Source organism: Apodemus sylvaticus, chromosome 1 (assembly GCF_947179515.1).
Source record: "Apodemus sylvaticus chromosome 1, mApoSyl1.1, whole genome shotgun sequence".
Classification (NCBI taxonomy): Eukaryota; Metazoa; Chordata; class Mammalia; order Rodentia; family Muridae; genus Apodemus; species Apodemus sylvaticus.
In genome coordinates, this window is record NC_067472.1 from 67,233,220 (window position 1) to 67,247,815 (window position 14,596).

General features: G+C 45.6%; 1 protein-coding gene across 1 annotated transcript in view; it reads left to right on the top strand.

Annotated features, from left to right (window-relative positions):
* Tcerg1l (transcription elongation regulator 1 like) overlaps positions 1-14,596 on the top strand; it is a 181,838-nt gene that overhangs the window by 158,221 nt on the left and 9,021 nt on the right. The window contains exon 9 of the mRNA XM_052174404.1: positions 2,849-2,984. Within this exon, the coding sequence (XP_052030364.1) occupies positions 2,849-2,984 (136 nt within the window). The remainder of the gene's footprint in view (positions 1-2,848; positions 2,985-14,596) is intronic.

The window sequence follows — 14,596 nt, forward strand, 5'->3', positions numbered from 1 at the left end:
AATGTCCAAGAATGCCTATACTATGCTAGAACTTCAGCTGACTTCCACTGTGGCTTGTGTGTATGTACCTCTCCTCAATCTTGGCCCAACAGGCTACGTTGCCTGGGTGAGTGAGGTACCTGGCTTGCCAACAATTTGGTGTCTGATGCAATGCAGGTCATATTGAGAACATATGACTGTGAAGGGTGGCAGGGTTAGATAACTCTGAGGGGGTGACCTTTACTGTCCTGGAGCTCATGCGATGGGGCACTACTATCACCCCACATTTGAGCATAGGCCCCATGGCTTTGCCTGACTGATTCTCTAGCTCTAGCCTGTACATTTTCCCCTGTGGGGAGTATGTCAGAGGACATTGATGAGATAAGCTGGTGACTCAGGCTTAAGAGTGAACGGAGCCTCCAAGACTGTAACAGACAGCAGTTCTGGGGTTTTCATTTGGTTGCTTGGGCAACTAGTTTAGCCTTTGGATGGCCCCACAGGGAGGACCTGGGTGAAGAAGGCATCTGAAAGGTTGTAGGTGATCTTGTGTGCACAGAGCGCCTGACTGAAAAACAGCCATGGGAAGACAGAATCTCTCTACAGAGATGGAGATGGTTACCTCAGGATTCTTTCTGCCTAACAGGGGAAACAGGAGGGAAATGGTATCTTCTTCCTTGAAGTTAGGAGACTCTGGGTTGTTGGTACCTGGAGTTAGGGGACATCTTCTGTAGGTGAGCGGTTGAACAAAACAAACCCCTTCTAAATCCACAGTTTGAGAGGGGTTGAGCTAGGACAGTTTTTAAAGCAAGATGTGGGACAATTTCTGTCCAGCTATTTACTTGACACCAGAGCAATGTGCCAGGCTAAGTACCAAGCTCAGGTGACTTTCTTTCTGGGCACAACTCAAAAGGAGCAAGCTTTATCATCCACCGAAAGCCTTACCTTTTATTAGAAGTACAAAACCCATTCCAAAGCGAGAATGCAGACATATGCTCAGATCTTTGCATTTGCCTCTGACCAATCCAGGCAAACTGAGAGCCCCATCCTCTGGAAGGCAACCAGTAGCTCTGAGCAAAATATTTTGTTGGATAAGCAATAACAGGAGATCATGATATGCTCAAGGTACAACAATATAAGCCTTGTTTCCACACTTCTATTTTGGGCTAATGAAAACTTACTACAAAGAGGGCCTAATTATATCTTTTCCGTGCCGTCATAGGAGAAGCAAAGGCAGTACATTTCCCTGAAACAGCTGATCTATAAATAAAATCCCCTCATATGTTCAGCACCCCTTGTTGTGCCTTCATATATTTCCCACTAGTTTGGAATAATCTACACTACAGCCCTATGAGCCAAGACCCTTGTTAGGCACAGAATGCTGAATGCTCTCAGCACATACTAAATGCAACAACAAACTTAGCTCCATAAAGATTAGCTCCATGTGTCTCCCACACATGTACTTCTGCTGGTGTGGGCAGTCTGTCTTCGGCGTTGTCTGTGTAACTTCAATTTACCATGACTGGCCAGCTTGACCTGGGAGAAGCAAGGACAAGGGTACTGCAGAGGGGTGCCTGGTGTTGGGGCGCTCCCAGCAACAAAATGACTCCACTAGTCATTTTGAACAGCCACTGCCATGGAGCCTGACCGGAGACAGATGTGGGACTGGAGCTGGGGGATGGGTCCTATGAGGAATCACGGTGATCAGGGTAAGGCTGAAGTCAGGACTGCAGGACAGGGCAAGAGCCAACTGCATCCTCCAGGCTGAGGGTGTCACATTAACTTGTCTATGAAGAGAAGTCACTGTGTGGAATGATGGTATCAACTTTGGTCAAGTATTTTCTTCTGATGCGGGCACTTAGGTGTTTGAGAAGGCTCCCAGGTATTTCTAGAATAAGGCATGTGCTATGAAAAGAACTATCAGGGGCCCTGTTACCTTGACAAGCACACCCACAGTGGTACTTCAAAAGAGTGGATCTCCCTTTTCCATATTCCATCCATCCTCTAGGCGGTAGACATTTCAGAGACAAGTCTGTGATTCTGTCCCAGCCATGGCCTTCTTGGGACTTGGAGCTGTAGGCCAGGACTTCAGTCTCATTCTCCTCTCACAGCACAGCAAAGCCTTTCAAGGCAAGACTTTCCTCCCTTCCTCCCTTCCTCCCTTCCTCCCTTCCTCCCTTCCTCCCTTCCTCCCTTCCTCCCTTCCTCCCTTCCTCCCTTCCTCCCTTCCTCCCTTCCTCCCTTCCTCCCTTCCTCCCTTCCTCCCTTCCTCCCTTCCTCCCTTCCTCCCTTCCTCCCTTCCTCCCTTCCTCCCTTCCTCCCTTCCTCCCTTCCTCCCTTCCTCCCTTCCTCCCTTCCTCCCTTCCTCCCTTCCTCCCTTCCTCCCTTCCTCCCTTCCTCCCTTCCTCCCTTCCTCCCTTCCTCCCTTCCTCCCTTCCTCCCTTCCTCCCTTCCTCCCTTCCTCCCTTCCTCCCTCCCTCCCTCCCTCCCTCCCTCCCTCCCTCCCTCCCTCCCTCCCTTCTTTCTTTCTTTCTTTCTTTCTTTCTTTCTTTCTTTCTTTCTTTCTTTCTTTCTTTCTTTCTTTCTTTCATTCTTCCTTCCTTCCTTCCTTCCTTCCTTCCTTCCTTCCTTCCTTCCTTTCTTTTTCTCTTTCCTTGTTTTCTTTTGTTTGAGACAATGTTTCTCTCTGTATTTTAGGCCTCACACTCATGGCAATCCTGCTAGCTCAGCCTCCCATGAGCTGAAACTATAGACTTGAGGCACCAGATCTGACCCAAGACTCTTTGTTCCATGAAGAGTCCTCTCAGAGAGTTTTAAGGTTTCACTGGGAACAAGTTGGGCATAGCTGACTCTGCATCTTGTGCCCCTGAAGGACTGAAAGCTGTGGAAGCCCTGGAACAGAAGACACCCAGCAAGTGGACAAGGGACCACAGACACCACCCCCACAGATTCTCCTACCCCTGGAAGAACGTGTGACCCATTTCCGAGACATGCTGCTGGAGAGAGGGGTAAGAACAATGCAGAACAATCACGAGGGGATAGTGGGGAAGAACAGGGCTCTGGGAGGGGGAGGGGTGTTGGGAAGACGGGTCTGCGGGGCATGGGCTGCTAGGATCGCAGAGAAGTACCAGCCAGTGTGGGAAAGATTCCTGCCATCCCCAGGCTAGGTTTCAGGGCTCAAACCTCATGGATGACCCCCTATGGGTATCTTAACCCCATAAGGAATCTTACACCTCTGAATAATTAGACTGGTTTTAAGTAAAGCAATTTCTGAATCTCATTTTGAGTGGAAGGAACTGCATGTGAACCTCCTTCCAAGGACTTTTATTTCTTACTTTGGCTTTCGGGCACAAAATGAGCCAATACAATATTGTAGCCCAGTTGGATCTCTTCACCAAGTGCAGCTGAACCCAGAAGGCAGTAATGAAGTCTGTGTGAGGGTAATTGTAATGAATACAGTAATGGCCTTGTGAATCCAAAGCAAATTCCCAAACTCTGCAGTGACATGTTTCTCCCTGCCAGGTTGTCTCCTGGAGACATCTTTGCCTTCTCTTCAACAGATACAGAGAGGGCACAGAACAAGTCTGTGAGGAGAGGGAAAAGGCTGAATCATTACTCCCACAGGTGCCCAGCTGGACACTGGGTGCTGGCCAGAGGAAGGAGGGACAGAGGCAGGGACAGCTCCTCAGGACTCTAGCAGAAAAGTATTCACCCCCACCTACCCATCTTGGCATTATGAACAGGAACATGTATACCTGTTTATACACCTGTCACTTGAAATTAAACCTCAGTTTTTGGTCTCAGAAACTGGAAGGGCCAAAGGTGACAGGGTACGAATGTGTTCAAGCGACTCCCTCTTGTCTAGGCTTAACAGTGGAGCCTAGTTATAACTTCATTGTGCAAGACTTCATCCATCTCCTTCACTCAAATATCCTCCTCAGTCTGACCAGGACCATTCCATGTGGGCTCCTGTCCCTGCCGTGGTACAACTGCTTTTACCATGACAGACCCCATAGTACACAGGATACACTGAATCCCATTTCCCTGGGATTTCCTGGGTGTCCTGAGGAGGCTGTTTAAACTGTGACTGGCATCTTACTCATGTGCACCCAACTGGCTCATGCAAGCATTAGAGGAGTCTATGGATTGTGTGAGGAAGGTTTGTTCCCTGGAAGGGCTGTTGTTTGTTTCCAGAGTCCACACTTTTGCCCCCACAGAACAGACATAGGATAGTGTGGGAACCATTAGGAGAATGAGTCAGGACTGAAGGTCTGGGCAAGAGCCAACTGCATTCCTACAGTAGCTTGTCTGGAAGGAGAAGCCACTGGTTGGAATAATGGTATCAAGTTTGGTCAAATATTTTCAACCATCTCCCTCAGGGCCAAGTGATTAAGTTTAGCTCTGTGGCCTCCGAGATTCCTTGAGATACTGTCATGCTATTAGACTATCTCAACCTCCCGCCCCCTACTCTGAACAGCTTCCAGCCTTGAAGACTCTATCTGATCATTTCTTCAGGGTCCTAGCCAGTTGGATCAGCATGGTACCATGAATTAGTTTTTAAATTTACATTTATTTATTTATTTATTTATTTATTTATTTATTTATTTATTTATTTATTTATTGTGCGAGTGTGTGTGTCACAGAGGACACAGGACACATGTTGAAGTTAGAGGACAACTTGATAACTTCTGTTCTTTCTTTCTACCTTGTGGACCCAGAGGATTGTACTCAGGTCTTGTAGCACTAGAGCAAGAACCTTTAAGCTATCTCTCTGGTCATGAACTTTTGAGAAATACAAGGGAAAATGTCACTCCATCCTTTTGTCTAAACTCTGACTTTTAATTTTGGAAACCATTGAGTCCAATGTCTTTTTTAAATAAGATTTATTTATTATTATATCTAAGTACACTAGGTTCACCAGAGGAGGGCGTCAGGTCTCTTTACCAGATGGTTGTGAGCCACCATGTGGTTGTTGGGATTTGAACTCAAGACCTTCAGGAGAGCAGTCAGTGCTCTTAACCGCTGAGCCATCTCTCAAGCCTGAGTCCAGTGTCTTAATGCAGTCTTCCAACAACTTGTAGGGATAGCAATAGGGCTGGCATTGCCTTCCTGGGCAAGGACTAGGTGGGGTAAGATCACAGGACCCTTAAGACCTCCAAAGAGCTTTGATGGAGAAACTTACTAATGATATTTCAGCGCATGTTTAACTCACCAGGGTGGATGATTCAGCACAGCATTTGATTTTGAGACACTTACATGAAAATCAGCAAGAACTATGGGTGGGTGCATGAGGATCAATGTCCCAGTACCTCGCTGACTCCACAAAGGCCCGTAAGCTCCTTCAGTTCTGGAGTAGAACAGGCCAATCTAAGTTTACCGCCCTGTCATAAAGCAATGCCACCACCCACAATACTCAGACTTTATAAAAAATGCCAGCCAATTTCATAAGTCACTCATGCTCATGAGAATTTGATAGCTGAGCCCAGGAGACTTCCAGCTGCTTAAAGAATGAGCCGTAGAAAGGTCACGCTTTATGGACTGAGTGATTAACAAGATTTTTATATTGCATTTGCTGAGTACTTAGTTCAGAAACCTGTGTGCTTACGGAATAATGAAGCCAGGCATGGAGGATTTCTAATACTTTCAAAAGACAGGTCTTGGGTTTTCCCAGGGGATTATGGGCTAGGGAGGGGCTCTAGTTATGTGCTTTTGTAGCCGGCAAGAGATGGCTCAATAAAGGTTTCTGTTTTATTTATTTAGTTCTTGTACAAGCACAAATCACAAGAGGACTTTTTTTTAAAGCTCTATTTAATTGAGTAACAGCTTGCTGGTTTTCTCCTGCCTATTTAGCTGAGTCCATAGGAGAGAGGGTATTGGGAGTGTCTCTATAGCATCCTTGGTGCTCAGTGCATGCCTATCCAGGGCTGAAGGTAGAAGTTCTTTTCAGAGTGCTGGACCTAAGAAATATAAGGGCTCAGAGCTACCTCTGGGTCCTCCCAGAATCAGTCTGTCTGAAGAAGTGAACCTCATAGACACAAGCTGACACCATAGCTAGCTCCCGGAGGGGCTCTGGAATTTGAGTTCACTATTATGTCAAAATACAGAAAAGATTGATTAACAGTTACACTCATCACATAGTGGCTATTGGTCAAATAGAACAGCCAGGGTCACTATGGAGTCCTTCTGAACCTGGTGTGGACAGTGTGGAACAGACAGAGGCTCCATAGTTAGGCCTTCAACTTAAAGTCCGAGGGCACATGGCACTCCCCACCCCCCACCAAGTGTCTGCATATTGGCATCAGCCCTCAGCTTGTTGTGTGTCTGATTTCCCTTCCTTTCTAAGACACACAGCATATGACTATCATCCCTGTAGAGATTTGCCAGGCCCAGGGCCAAGATGGTACTCAAAGGAGGGATTGATTGTCATGGTCACAGCAGAAGATGCCATGCTTAAGTGGTTTGGAGGGCAGGCATGTGCTATCTGATGGCCCTTGAATTCTAAGAAGAAGCTTATCTTCTCCATGTTCTTGGGGCAGGTCTTTAGTACCGTGGAATCTTTTGATAATAGTAATAAAATGATATAATCCATGCTTCTCACGTAAAATAAGAGGTGAACATACCAAATTGTTACTAAATTAGCCAATTTTGCAAAGCCATCTTAAGATCAGAAAGCCAAAACAAACTGTACCTAAAATTATTTACCAGTGGAATATACTTAATTTCAGACTTTTTCCCCCCTAGAAATGATTTTTAGGTGATGGGACATGTGTAGGATGTGCATGGCCCTGGGTTCTATACCCAGAACCTCAAAAATATAAAATAAAATTTAGAGAGACTTAAAAAAAACAGGCTGAAGACTTTTATAATATATCTGATACTGAGTCGCAATTGGACACACTTAAACCAATTTCTTCTTTTCAGTCAATCCCTTAAGACTGAACGTTTACAAATGTGTGTACATACTATCTGTTCTTGCAAGTAGCTCATAATTAAATTAGTATGAACTCTTATGAAAAATCTCTCTATCTTTCCCTCTCTGAGTGTGTGAGTGTGTGATATTGGAGAACTTCATAAACCTGAGCATTGAGTTACCCACCCCTGGAAAAAATACTTTAGATGAATAATGGACTATTTGATGGAATACCATTTATTGTCAGTTTAGAAAGCCTGGATCTCATGTGGTTCACATAGTGGTGTGTTTCCCATCTTTGCTCTTTAAATATATACATTTTTATCTACACATATATAAATGTGTGTGTGTGTGAACGTATGCCTGTGCATATGTCCATGATTTATTTCCTTCCGAATAGAAACATTTGACTTCTGTTACAAGCTTGTTTTTGAAGAGGCTGTTTTAATTCAGTATAGTCTCCCAGCAGCAATGTCTGAGAACTCCCAAGAGTTCATTTTGCCAGCACACTCGGCCTGCACCGAATAGCAAGAAGGTTAAATATTTGCCACTCACTATTTCTTTGTTTTTGTTTTTTTTAATCCTTTTGGCCCATTTGTTTCTTTTGCCTCTATGCTTTCATTCCTCTCCCTGGATTGGCTGCTCTGGATTTGACCACACAGAATTTCAGGTGTGTCCAGGGCCTTTTCTCTAGAAGCAATTGGATAAAGCTGTAATCTGTGGGGAACTGTGGTCACCTGTTCTTGATTCCCAGATAACAATCCCTAATGCAAAAATAATCCTCAGATCAAATGAAGTCAGTTGGGTCTGGAATAACCAGGTACAATTTTATTAATAAGTATAAATAAGTAATAAATTATAAATAAAATACAAATAATTGCTAAGGCTATTATTTGGCAAGACTGCAAGCACCAGAGGTGGGGATCAGAGTGGTATGTTCCGGTGTGAGGACAGTATGTCCTCACTGGTGGCAGCGTTGTCCTGTAGCCCAGGATTTATTTCCATATTTACCAACAGTTTACCTGGACCTATCTGTGCTCAGGGACCAACCCTATTCCTATTCCCTGAGACCCACTCCCATCTAAGACAAAAACACTTCCCTGAACTTAGGAGAGGAGGCTTGTGAAAAATCTGGGCATCTCCTACACTCTGAGGACCACACAGTTACTGACTCAGCTGTACATTCTGCACTCGCTTCTTAGATACATTGTCTGTGCCAAGCCCTTGTGCCAGAGCTGTACTTAGGAGACCTCAAACATTGGTCACAACTTCACATTCAGCAATGGAGAAGGCGGCCTCCCATACCAGGCCTGATTGTTTTGTCCCATTTTCAACCACCTGTACTTACCAGAGACATCAGGGCCATACACAGAAATTCTTGAAACATCCTCTGGGAGTCCACTAAATAGAGAAGCATTCAAAAGAAGAAAAAGTCTGTCCCTACAGAGCCTGCAGAATGTTACGGTGACAGGCCACAGGAAAGGGACATTGGGAAGGCAACCAACGCTCCTTCAAACTGAAACCCTTCCATGTGGAATTTGAATCTTTATGACTTATAATCATTGTCTTTCTCAATGCTAAAACAAAATGCCCGAATGAGGCAACTTGAGAAAGAAGGAAAAGGCTATTTGGGCAAAGGGTTTGAGGATAAAGTCTGTCAGGATGGGGAAGTGCAGAGGCAGGAGGAGCTTGAGGCCCCTGATTGCACCACCTTCTCAATCATGAACCAAAGAGTAGACAGGAAGTAGGGTCTGGGCTATAAAATGTCACACCTCCATCTCCTGTGGAACCACTTCTAAAGGTTCCACAATGTTCCAAAGCAGCACCATCGGCCGATGACCACATACACATGAAACCTGCGAGAGCATTTCACATTCAAATTCCAACAGAGCTAATGGGAGATACATCTGTGAGCCTTCGCAAGCAGAGCTATTTCCAGTGGTACCTAAGAGCCCTTCTGGCCTCTGTACTCAGAGGGGAAGGACTCTATCCTTGCATGAGAGTCAAGAGGGGATGGAAGGGAAAGTTTGGGAAAGGTAGTGTGCTCACATGTGCTGAGAAGAGACTTGAAGGGATGGGGCACGTGCCCGTGACCAATAGATCCAGTAGTCTCTCAGCAGCTATAGCAATTGGCCACTCCATATACCTGTCCATTTTTACTGTGTGTTTTAACCAGCATAGAATAATTTTGACTGTATCAGTATATTGAATAAAAACTTTATTCGTTGAAGGGGCATTGAACACCTTTCTGTACCTGTATTTATGGGCCTGGAGCTGAAGGAAGAGATGGACTCTTTTAGAGACTGTGACTGAGGTGGGCCTTGCTTTGGAGGTCAATGATGCTGTCATGAGCATTTCCTCTGAGGGCGCTTTGTAGCTAATGAAGGAGAAGTCATTTCTAATTGGCTAAGTAGTTGAAGTCCAGGTTTAAGGCAGTCATCTCAGTGTACCAGGGAATCAAGAGAGACAATACTGTGCTTCATAATCAAATTTGGTGAAGAACATTAGTGTCGGAAGTAACTGGGTTTGTGTCGAAGATGGCAATCAACTCTAGGAGGAGACCCCAGCTCCTGACTGCCAGGCCAGCTGTCAGCTGCGGTGGGTGATATCAAAGATCACAGGCTTGAAGCCTGACTATGCCAGAGGAGCAGTGTGATTACATGGATAGACACTGTAGATCACACACTGCAGGAGTGATTGGCAGCACCCCAGTGGAGGCATCAGATGGGACCCAATGTGACTATTAGCGCCTGGATTCTGCACCGTGCCAACACCCATCCTCTTTGGGTCTGGGATTTATCATACAGCCATCACCTGAGTACCAGCACTTTTTCACCCACAGAGCATCTGGGATCCTCAGATTTTATGTGATTCAAGGACTGGAAACTACAAGGCTTTTTAGCTAGGATGATGAAGGGAATGTTCTGCTTGCTATGACAGGGTGGTTAATGACAACTCTGGTCACTCCCACATGCCTGCTCATGTTTGACCCACAATAATAACCCCAGATGGCCAGGGCCTGTCAGTGCCTGACAGGACCCACGTCCTTGCACTTTTGGCCATCTTTGAACATGCCTGATCATTTTGTTTAAATGAAATCCATTTGTCTCCGAGCTGACTCATCCCCAGGAGAAGCACAAAATCTGATTTCCTCAGTTTCTGGAGTGGCTTGGTCTGAGGTAGAATGTTTTGCTCCAGCTGTGCTTTGTAAATGCCCCTCTCCCAAATGGCAGTACTTTTCTATGTACAACTCCTCCATCACTGCCCTCAAGGTCTGATGGGACCTCCCCTACTCATCTACAGAACGGGGAGCGAGGCAGCAACCAGTATTTGGTGTGCTATGAAGGGACCTTGTTCTCTACAAACTTTCTTTGCCTGGAGTAGATGCTCAGGGGCACATGGGGCTCACAAAAGAAGCAGGTCACAACCAGGCTGTCTAGGGCACAGACACATTAGAGCTGAGAAGGGGTGTAGGATCAGACCAGAAGGCTGCTGGGTATCCAGCTGAACATCCAGCTGAACAGAAGATGAACTCAGCATTTACATGGAGAGTGAGTTACTGAAAAATGATGCTGGGGAAGGAGAACTACTTGGAGATGACATTCTTCATTCAGACACAGCAGGTGACCATCACCAGATGCTGCAAGTCAAGGCTTGACACTTCATCTGGGAAATATTTCTGGATTTGTCTATAGGTTGTTTTCACATGTTGACCCATGGAGATCTCAATAATATGAAAATCCAAGTTCCTGGAGCTCTGAACAGGCCACCTATTTCTCCTTCATGGGGAATTTCGCTATACCAACAACCTGTTCAACACTATCTCCTCAAGACACAATACTATGTGGGGTCTGCTGCCTCAGGACCCTCATAGTAGCTGGCCATTTCCTGGGAGATTACTTCTCAACACATGGAGATACTACCATGGCTGATGGTAGTATCTGTCAGGCTAGCACACTCCCACTCCAGTCACCTCTAGCCTTGTGGCTCCCTCTCAGGGCCTGGGTTCAGGACAAACAACCCCAGTTTTCCCCAGTAGGGAAGTGATAATATAGCTGGGAACTCAGTCAGCAGAGATGAAGTGCAGAGAACCCACTGCTATCTCTAGGAAGAGATGTTAGAAGTAGAAAAAGGACCACTCGCTTCTGTTCATGAAGAATTCTGTCTACACTCTCAGGATTCTGGTGATGGCAGATGACCCTGAATATTGGATTAAGTAAAGAATGGGAGCAGGGCTAGAAGCACAGACTGTCCTGATGACATGGGCAGCAGCAGGTCACCTAGATAGCAGAGGGACATGCTCTTGTCCTAGGGATATCAGGACATGTGACAGTGGTTACATTGTGTGACCACAGAGAGGACTGAAGACAAATGTCACTGTCAGATGCTGGTAAAACACTGCAGGAGGGGGCCTGAATGTTACTGAAGAATTCAACCATTTGAGACCAAGTCAAGTAAAATGTTAGTCAAAGAAGCATCAGGTGACCAAGGGCGGTGACACTGTCAAGAAAGCAGCAGAGTGGCATAGGTCTCTAGACCCCCCCCCCCCCAGAGTGAGCAGAATGCCAGCATGGCCCTGCACATGGGACCTGTCATGGCCATGGGAAGATGACTGGGTTGGTTTATCACTATAAATTGTAGCTAGGATATGAGTGTCTTTTTCCCCCTCCTTAATGGATGACAAGCTCCTTTGAGAAGCTTTATACATGTGTTTTTACACTCCCTTCTTATACCTCTAGATCTCCCAAAATTCACACAGTCTGTCACAGTTGGGTGTGTGACCTACTTGTTAGCCATTCTCAGACATCCTGGAAGGACCCTTCACAGGTGGTCACCACAGTAGAATGTGCCCATCTGGCTGATGGGTGAGTCTGATCTCAGCCTTACCACTGCTCCAGATACACCTGTGGGAGTCACTCTCCCAGAAAGCCCCTGCTCTGTTAGACATCAATAATGTACCAAGTGCTCAGTCATAGAGAATCTTCCCATGTGAACATGGATCAGCTCAGCAGTGCAAGAGTTTGTGAGATATACAACAAGAACTGTTTGGTAAGGATAGAATTGTTTATTAAGTAAACCTCTCTGGTACAATCTACATACACACTTGTGTTGGTTGAAACAGGTCCTCACCCAGGAATATCTTAAGAGTGTGGATTAGTAACCTTCGTGTCACTGATCACAGTCCTTTCAGGAGAACAGATTGCCTTGGCTTGTGGCTCCAGCGGGCTTTAGTCCATTCTGGTGGGGAGCCCATGGCAGAGCCGCTCAGTCCACCGTGACAGGATTCTCTAGCCATTTATACTACTATAGAGCTGAAAACAAAGCAGGAATCAGGTTATATATGTCATTTAAAGGATTGCCTTGGTGACCAACTAGGCAGTATCTCTGGAAGCTTCCACAGCATCCCAAACAAGCTCTGTGAACTGTGTAACACGTGCTCAAAACATTAGACATGAACTGAAACCTGAGTGAATTTTGTTTTGTTAACTTGGTTAATTTCCCTCCCTTCCTGCCCAAGGTTCCATCCCCTATTGGATCCCTATGACTTTTCCAAACATGTATCAGATCTGATCTTTGCCCTCAGGATGACATCCAGGCTCTAACCACATCAGAGTCCCCTGCGTGGGCCTCTGTGTGTCTTCTCGTTCCCAGTCTCCTGTGAGCTCTTTCAGCCCCAGGCCTGTCCAGTCCCTTTAATTCCCTTTCTCTAGAGCTCACGAGTGCTAGCCTTTACAACAATGCACAGACCCTCCTAGAGCATCGTTCTAGGTCCCTCCCTAAGCCTGGATGAGTATCCTTATTTCAGAATGGTCCTTGAGAACCACTTAGTTCCCATCACCTGTGTTACCCAAGACCGGGGACTTTCTCATACCAGCGTCTTGATTTATTTTCTCTCCATTCTTAGCACACAGCATGGGGCCAAGGCAGAGTCGATATTAAGTCAATGTTTTTAAATGAACAAATTATTTTTAAATGACTTAAATGTTCCCTTGTTTATCAGCTGAGAATCTGGAGGCAAGAGCTTCTCAGTGGTGATGTGCCGATGCCTAGGTGTTGGCTTCTATTTCTGTCCTCTCATTAAGAAAACCAGGGCTTCTGAGAAGTCAGCTGATTGGAGGGCTAAAGCCCACAATGTACAGAGAAACCTGGAGCCCTGAAAAAAGTTAGCAAGTGAGGTAGTGCCTTCAAGGCAGGATATGAACACAGCAGAGACTTAGAGACTGGGGCCCAACCACAGACCTCTAGACAGCTGAATGTGAAGTAGCTGGGCAGCTACAAAAAGGAGGTTGCACAGGATAGTTGCTGGGGAGATAAGCATATATTCATGTGTCCTCACAGCTATAAAAAGGGCAGAATAAATAAGTCACTGTGAGAGATGGAAGTATATCCCACCAAAAGGATTCCAAATCACCCATAGAGGTAGAATATGATCTCCTTATATGAGAGGTGTACACTGCTCCTGCCAAAATGTAGTATGTCAAGTACAGAGCAGTGTATGTGTCCAGAGGACATTGGGCATGTGCCTCAGCCTGGGTCCTGGGTCCCCATCATTAATGAATCACAAAGATGGTGTTGACTCAGGATTTGATGTGTTGAAACAGCATGTTGGCACTGTGGTCATCCTCTAGGCTGAAGGAGTTCTATAAAAAACCAGAGCAACACATCTGCCAAGGATCACAGTAATCAGGAACAAGGAGAATCTGGGAAAATGACCCAGTGTAGAGGGACCTTAGCAGACATGAGACTCTGTGTACCATGAAATTCTAGGACAGAAAAAAAAATTGAAATAGATGGGTTGAACTAGAAAATGTCGTCCTGAGTGAGGTAACCCAGACCCAAAAGGACATGCATAACAGGAGCCTAGTATGGCTTACCTCTGAGAGGTACTACCTAGCAGCTGACTGAGACAGATGCAGATACTCACAGCCAAGCATGGAATGGAGGTCTGGGACCCCTATAAAAGAATTAGGATAGGGATTGAAGGAACTGGAGGTGATGGCAGCCCCATGGGAAGACCAGCAGTGTCAACTAACCTGGACTTCTGGGGGCTCCAAAGACTGAGCCACCAACCAAAGGGCACACATGGGCTGGTCCAAGGGCTAAACACATATGTAGCAAAGGGCTGCCTTGTCTGGCCTCAGTGGGATAGGATGTGCCTATAGTGGGGAGACATCTAGGGGACCACCCTCTCAGAGGTAAAGGGGGAGAAGATGGGGGGAGAACTCTTTGAGGGGATACTGGGAGGGATCAATATTTGGGATGTAAGTAAATAAAGTAAGTAATAATTAAAAAAAAACCCAAATCCAAATAATCTGGGTTTTTTTTTTTTCAAAATGGTACCATACCAAGCTCACTGATATTAGATTTCAGTGATAAAAGACCCTTGGGGAGATGCCCAGTGGGGGTAAGGAGGGAACACCCTCTTTGAGGCAAAGGGGATGGAGTAAAGAACTCTGGAAGGGGGGACCAAGAGGGGGGCAACATTTTAAATATAAATAAATAAAATAATTAATTTTTAAAAAATATGTGGAAGAGATCTTTCTGCAATATTCTTCAACATTTTCTATAAATTTGTAAAGTACCATAAAATGTAACTTACCTAAAGAATAGAAAGAGAACTGTTAGCCATTAATTTTAAAATATCAGCTGAAAGTCTGCTAAGGCCAGCCTATTGCAGGACTGGTCCTACACCTCTGTGGCCTGGCCTGC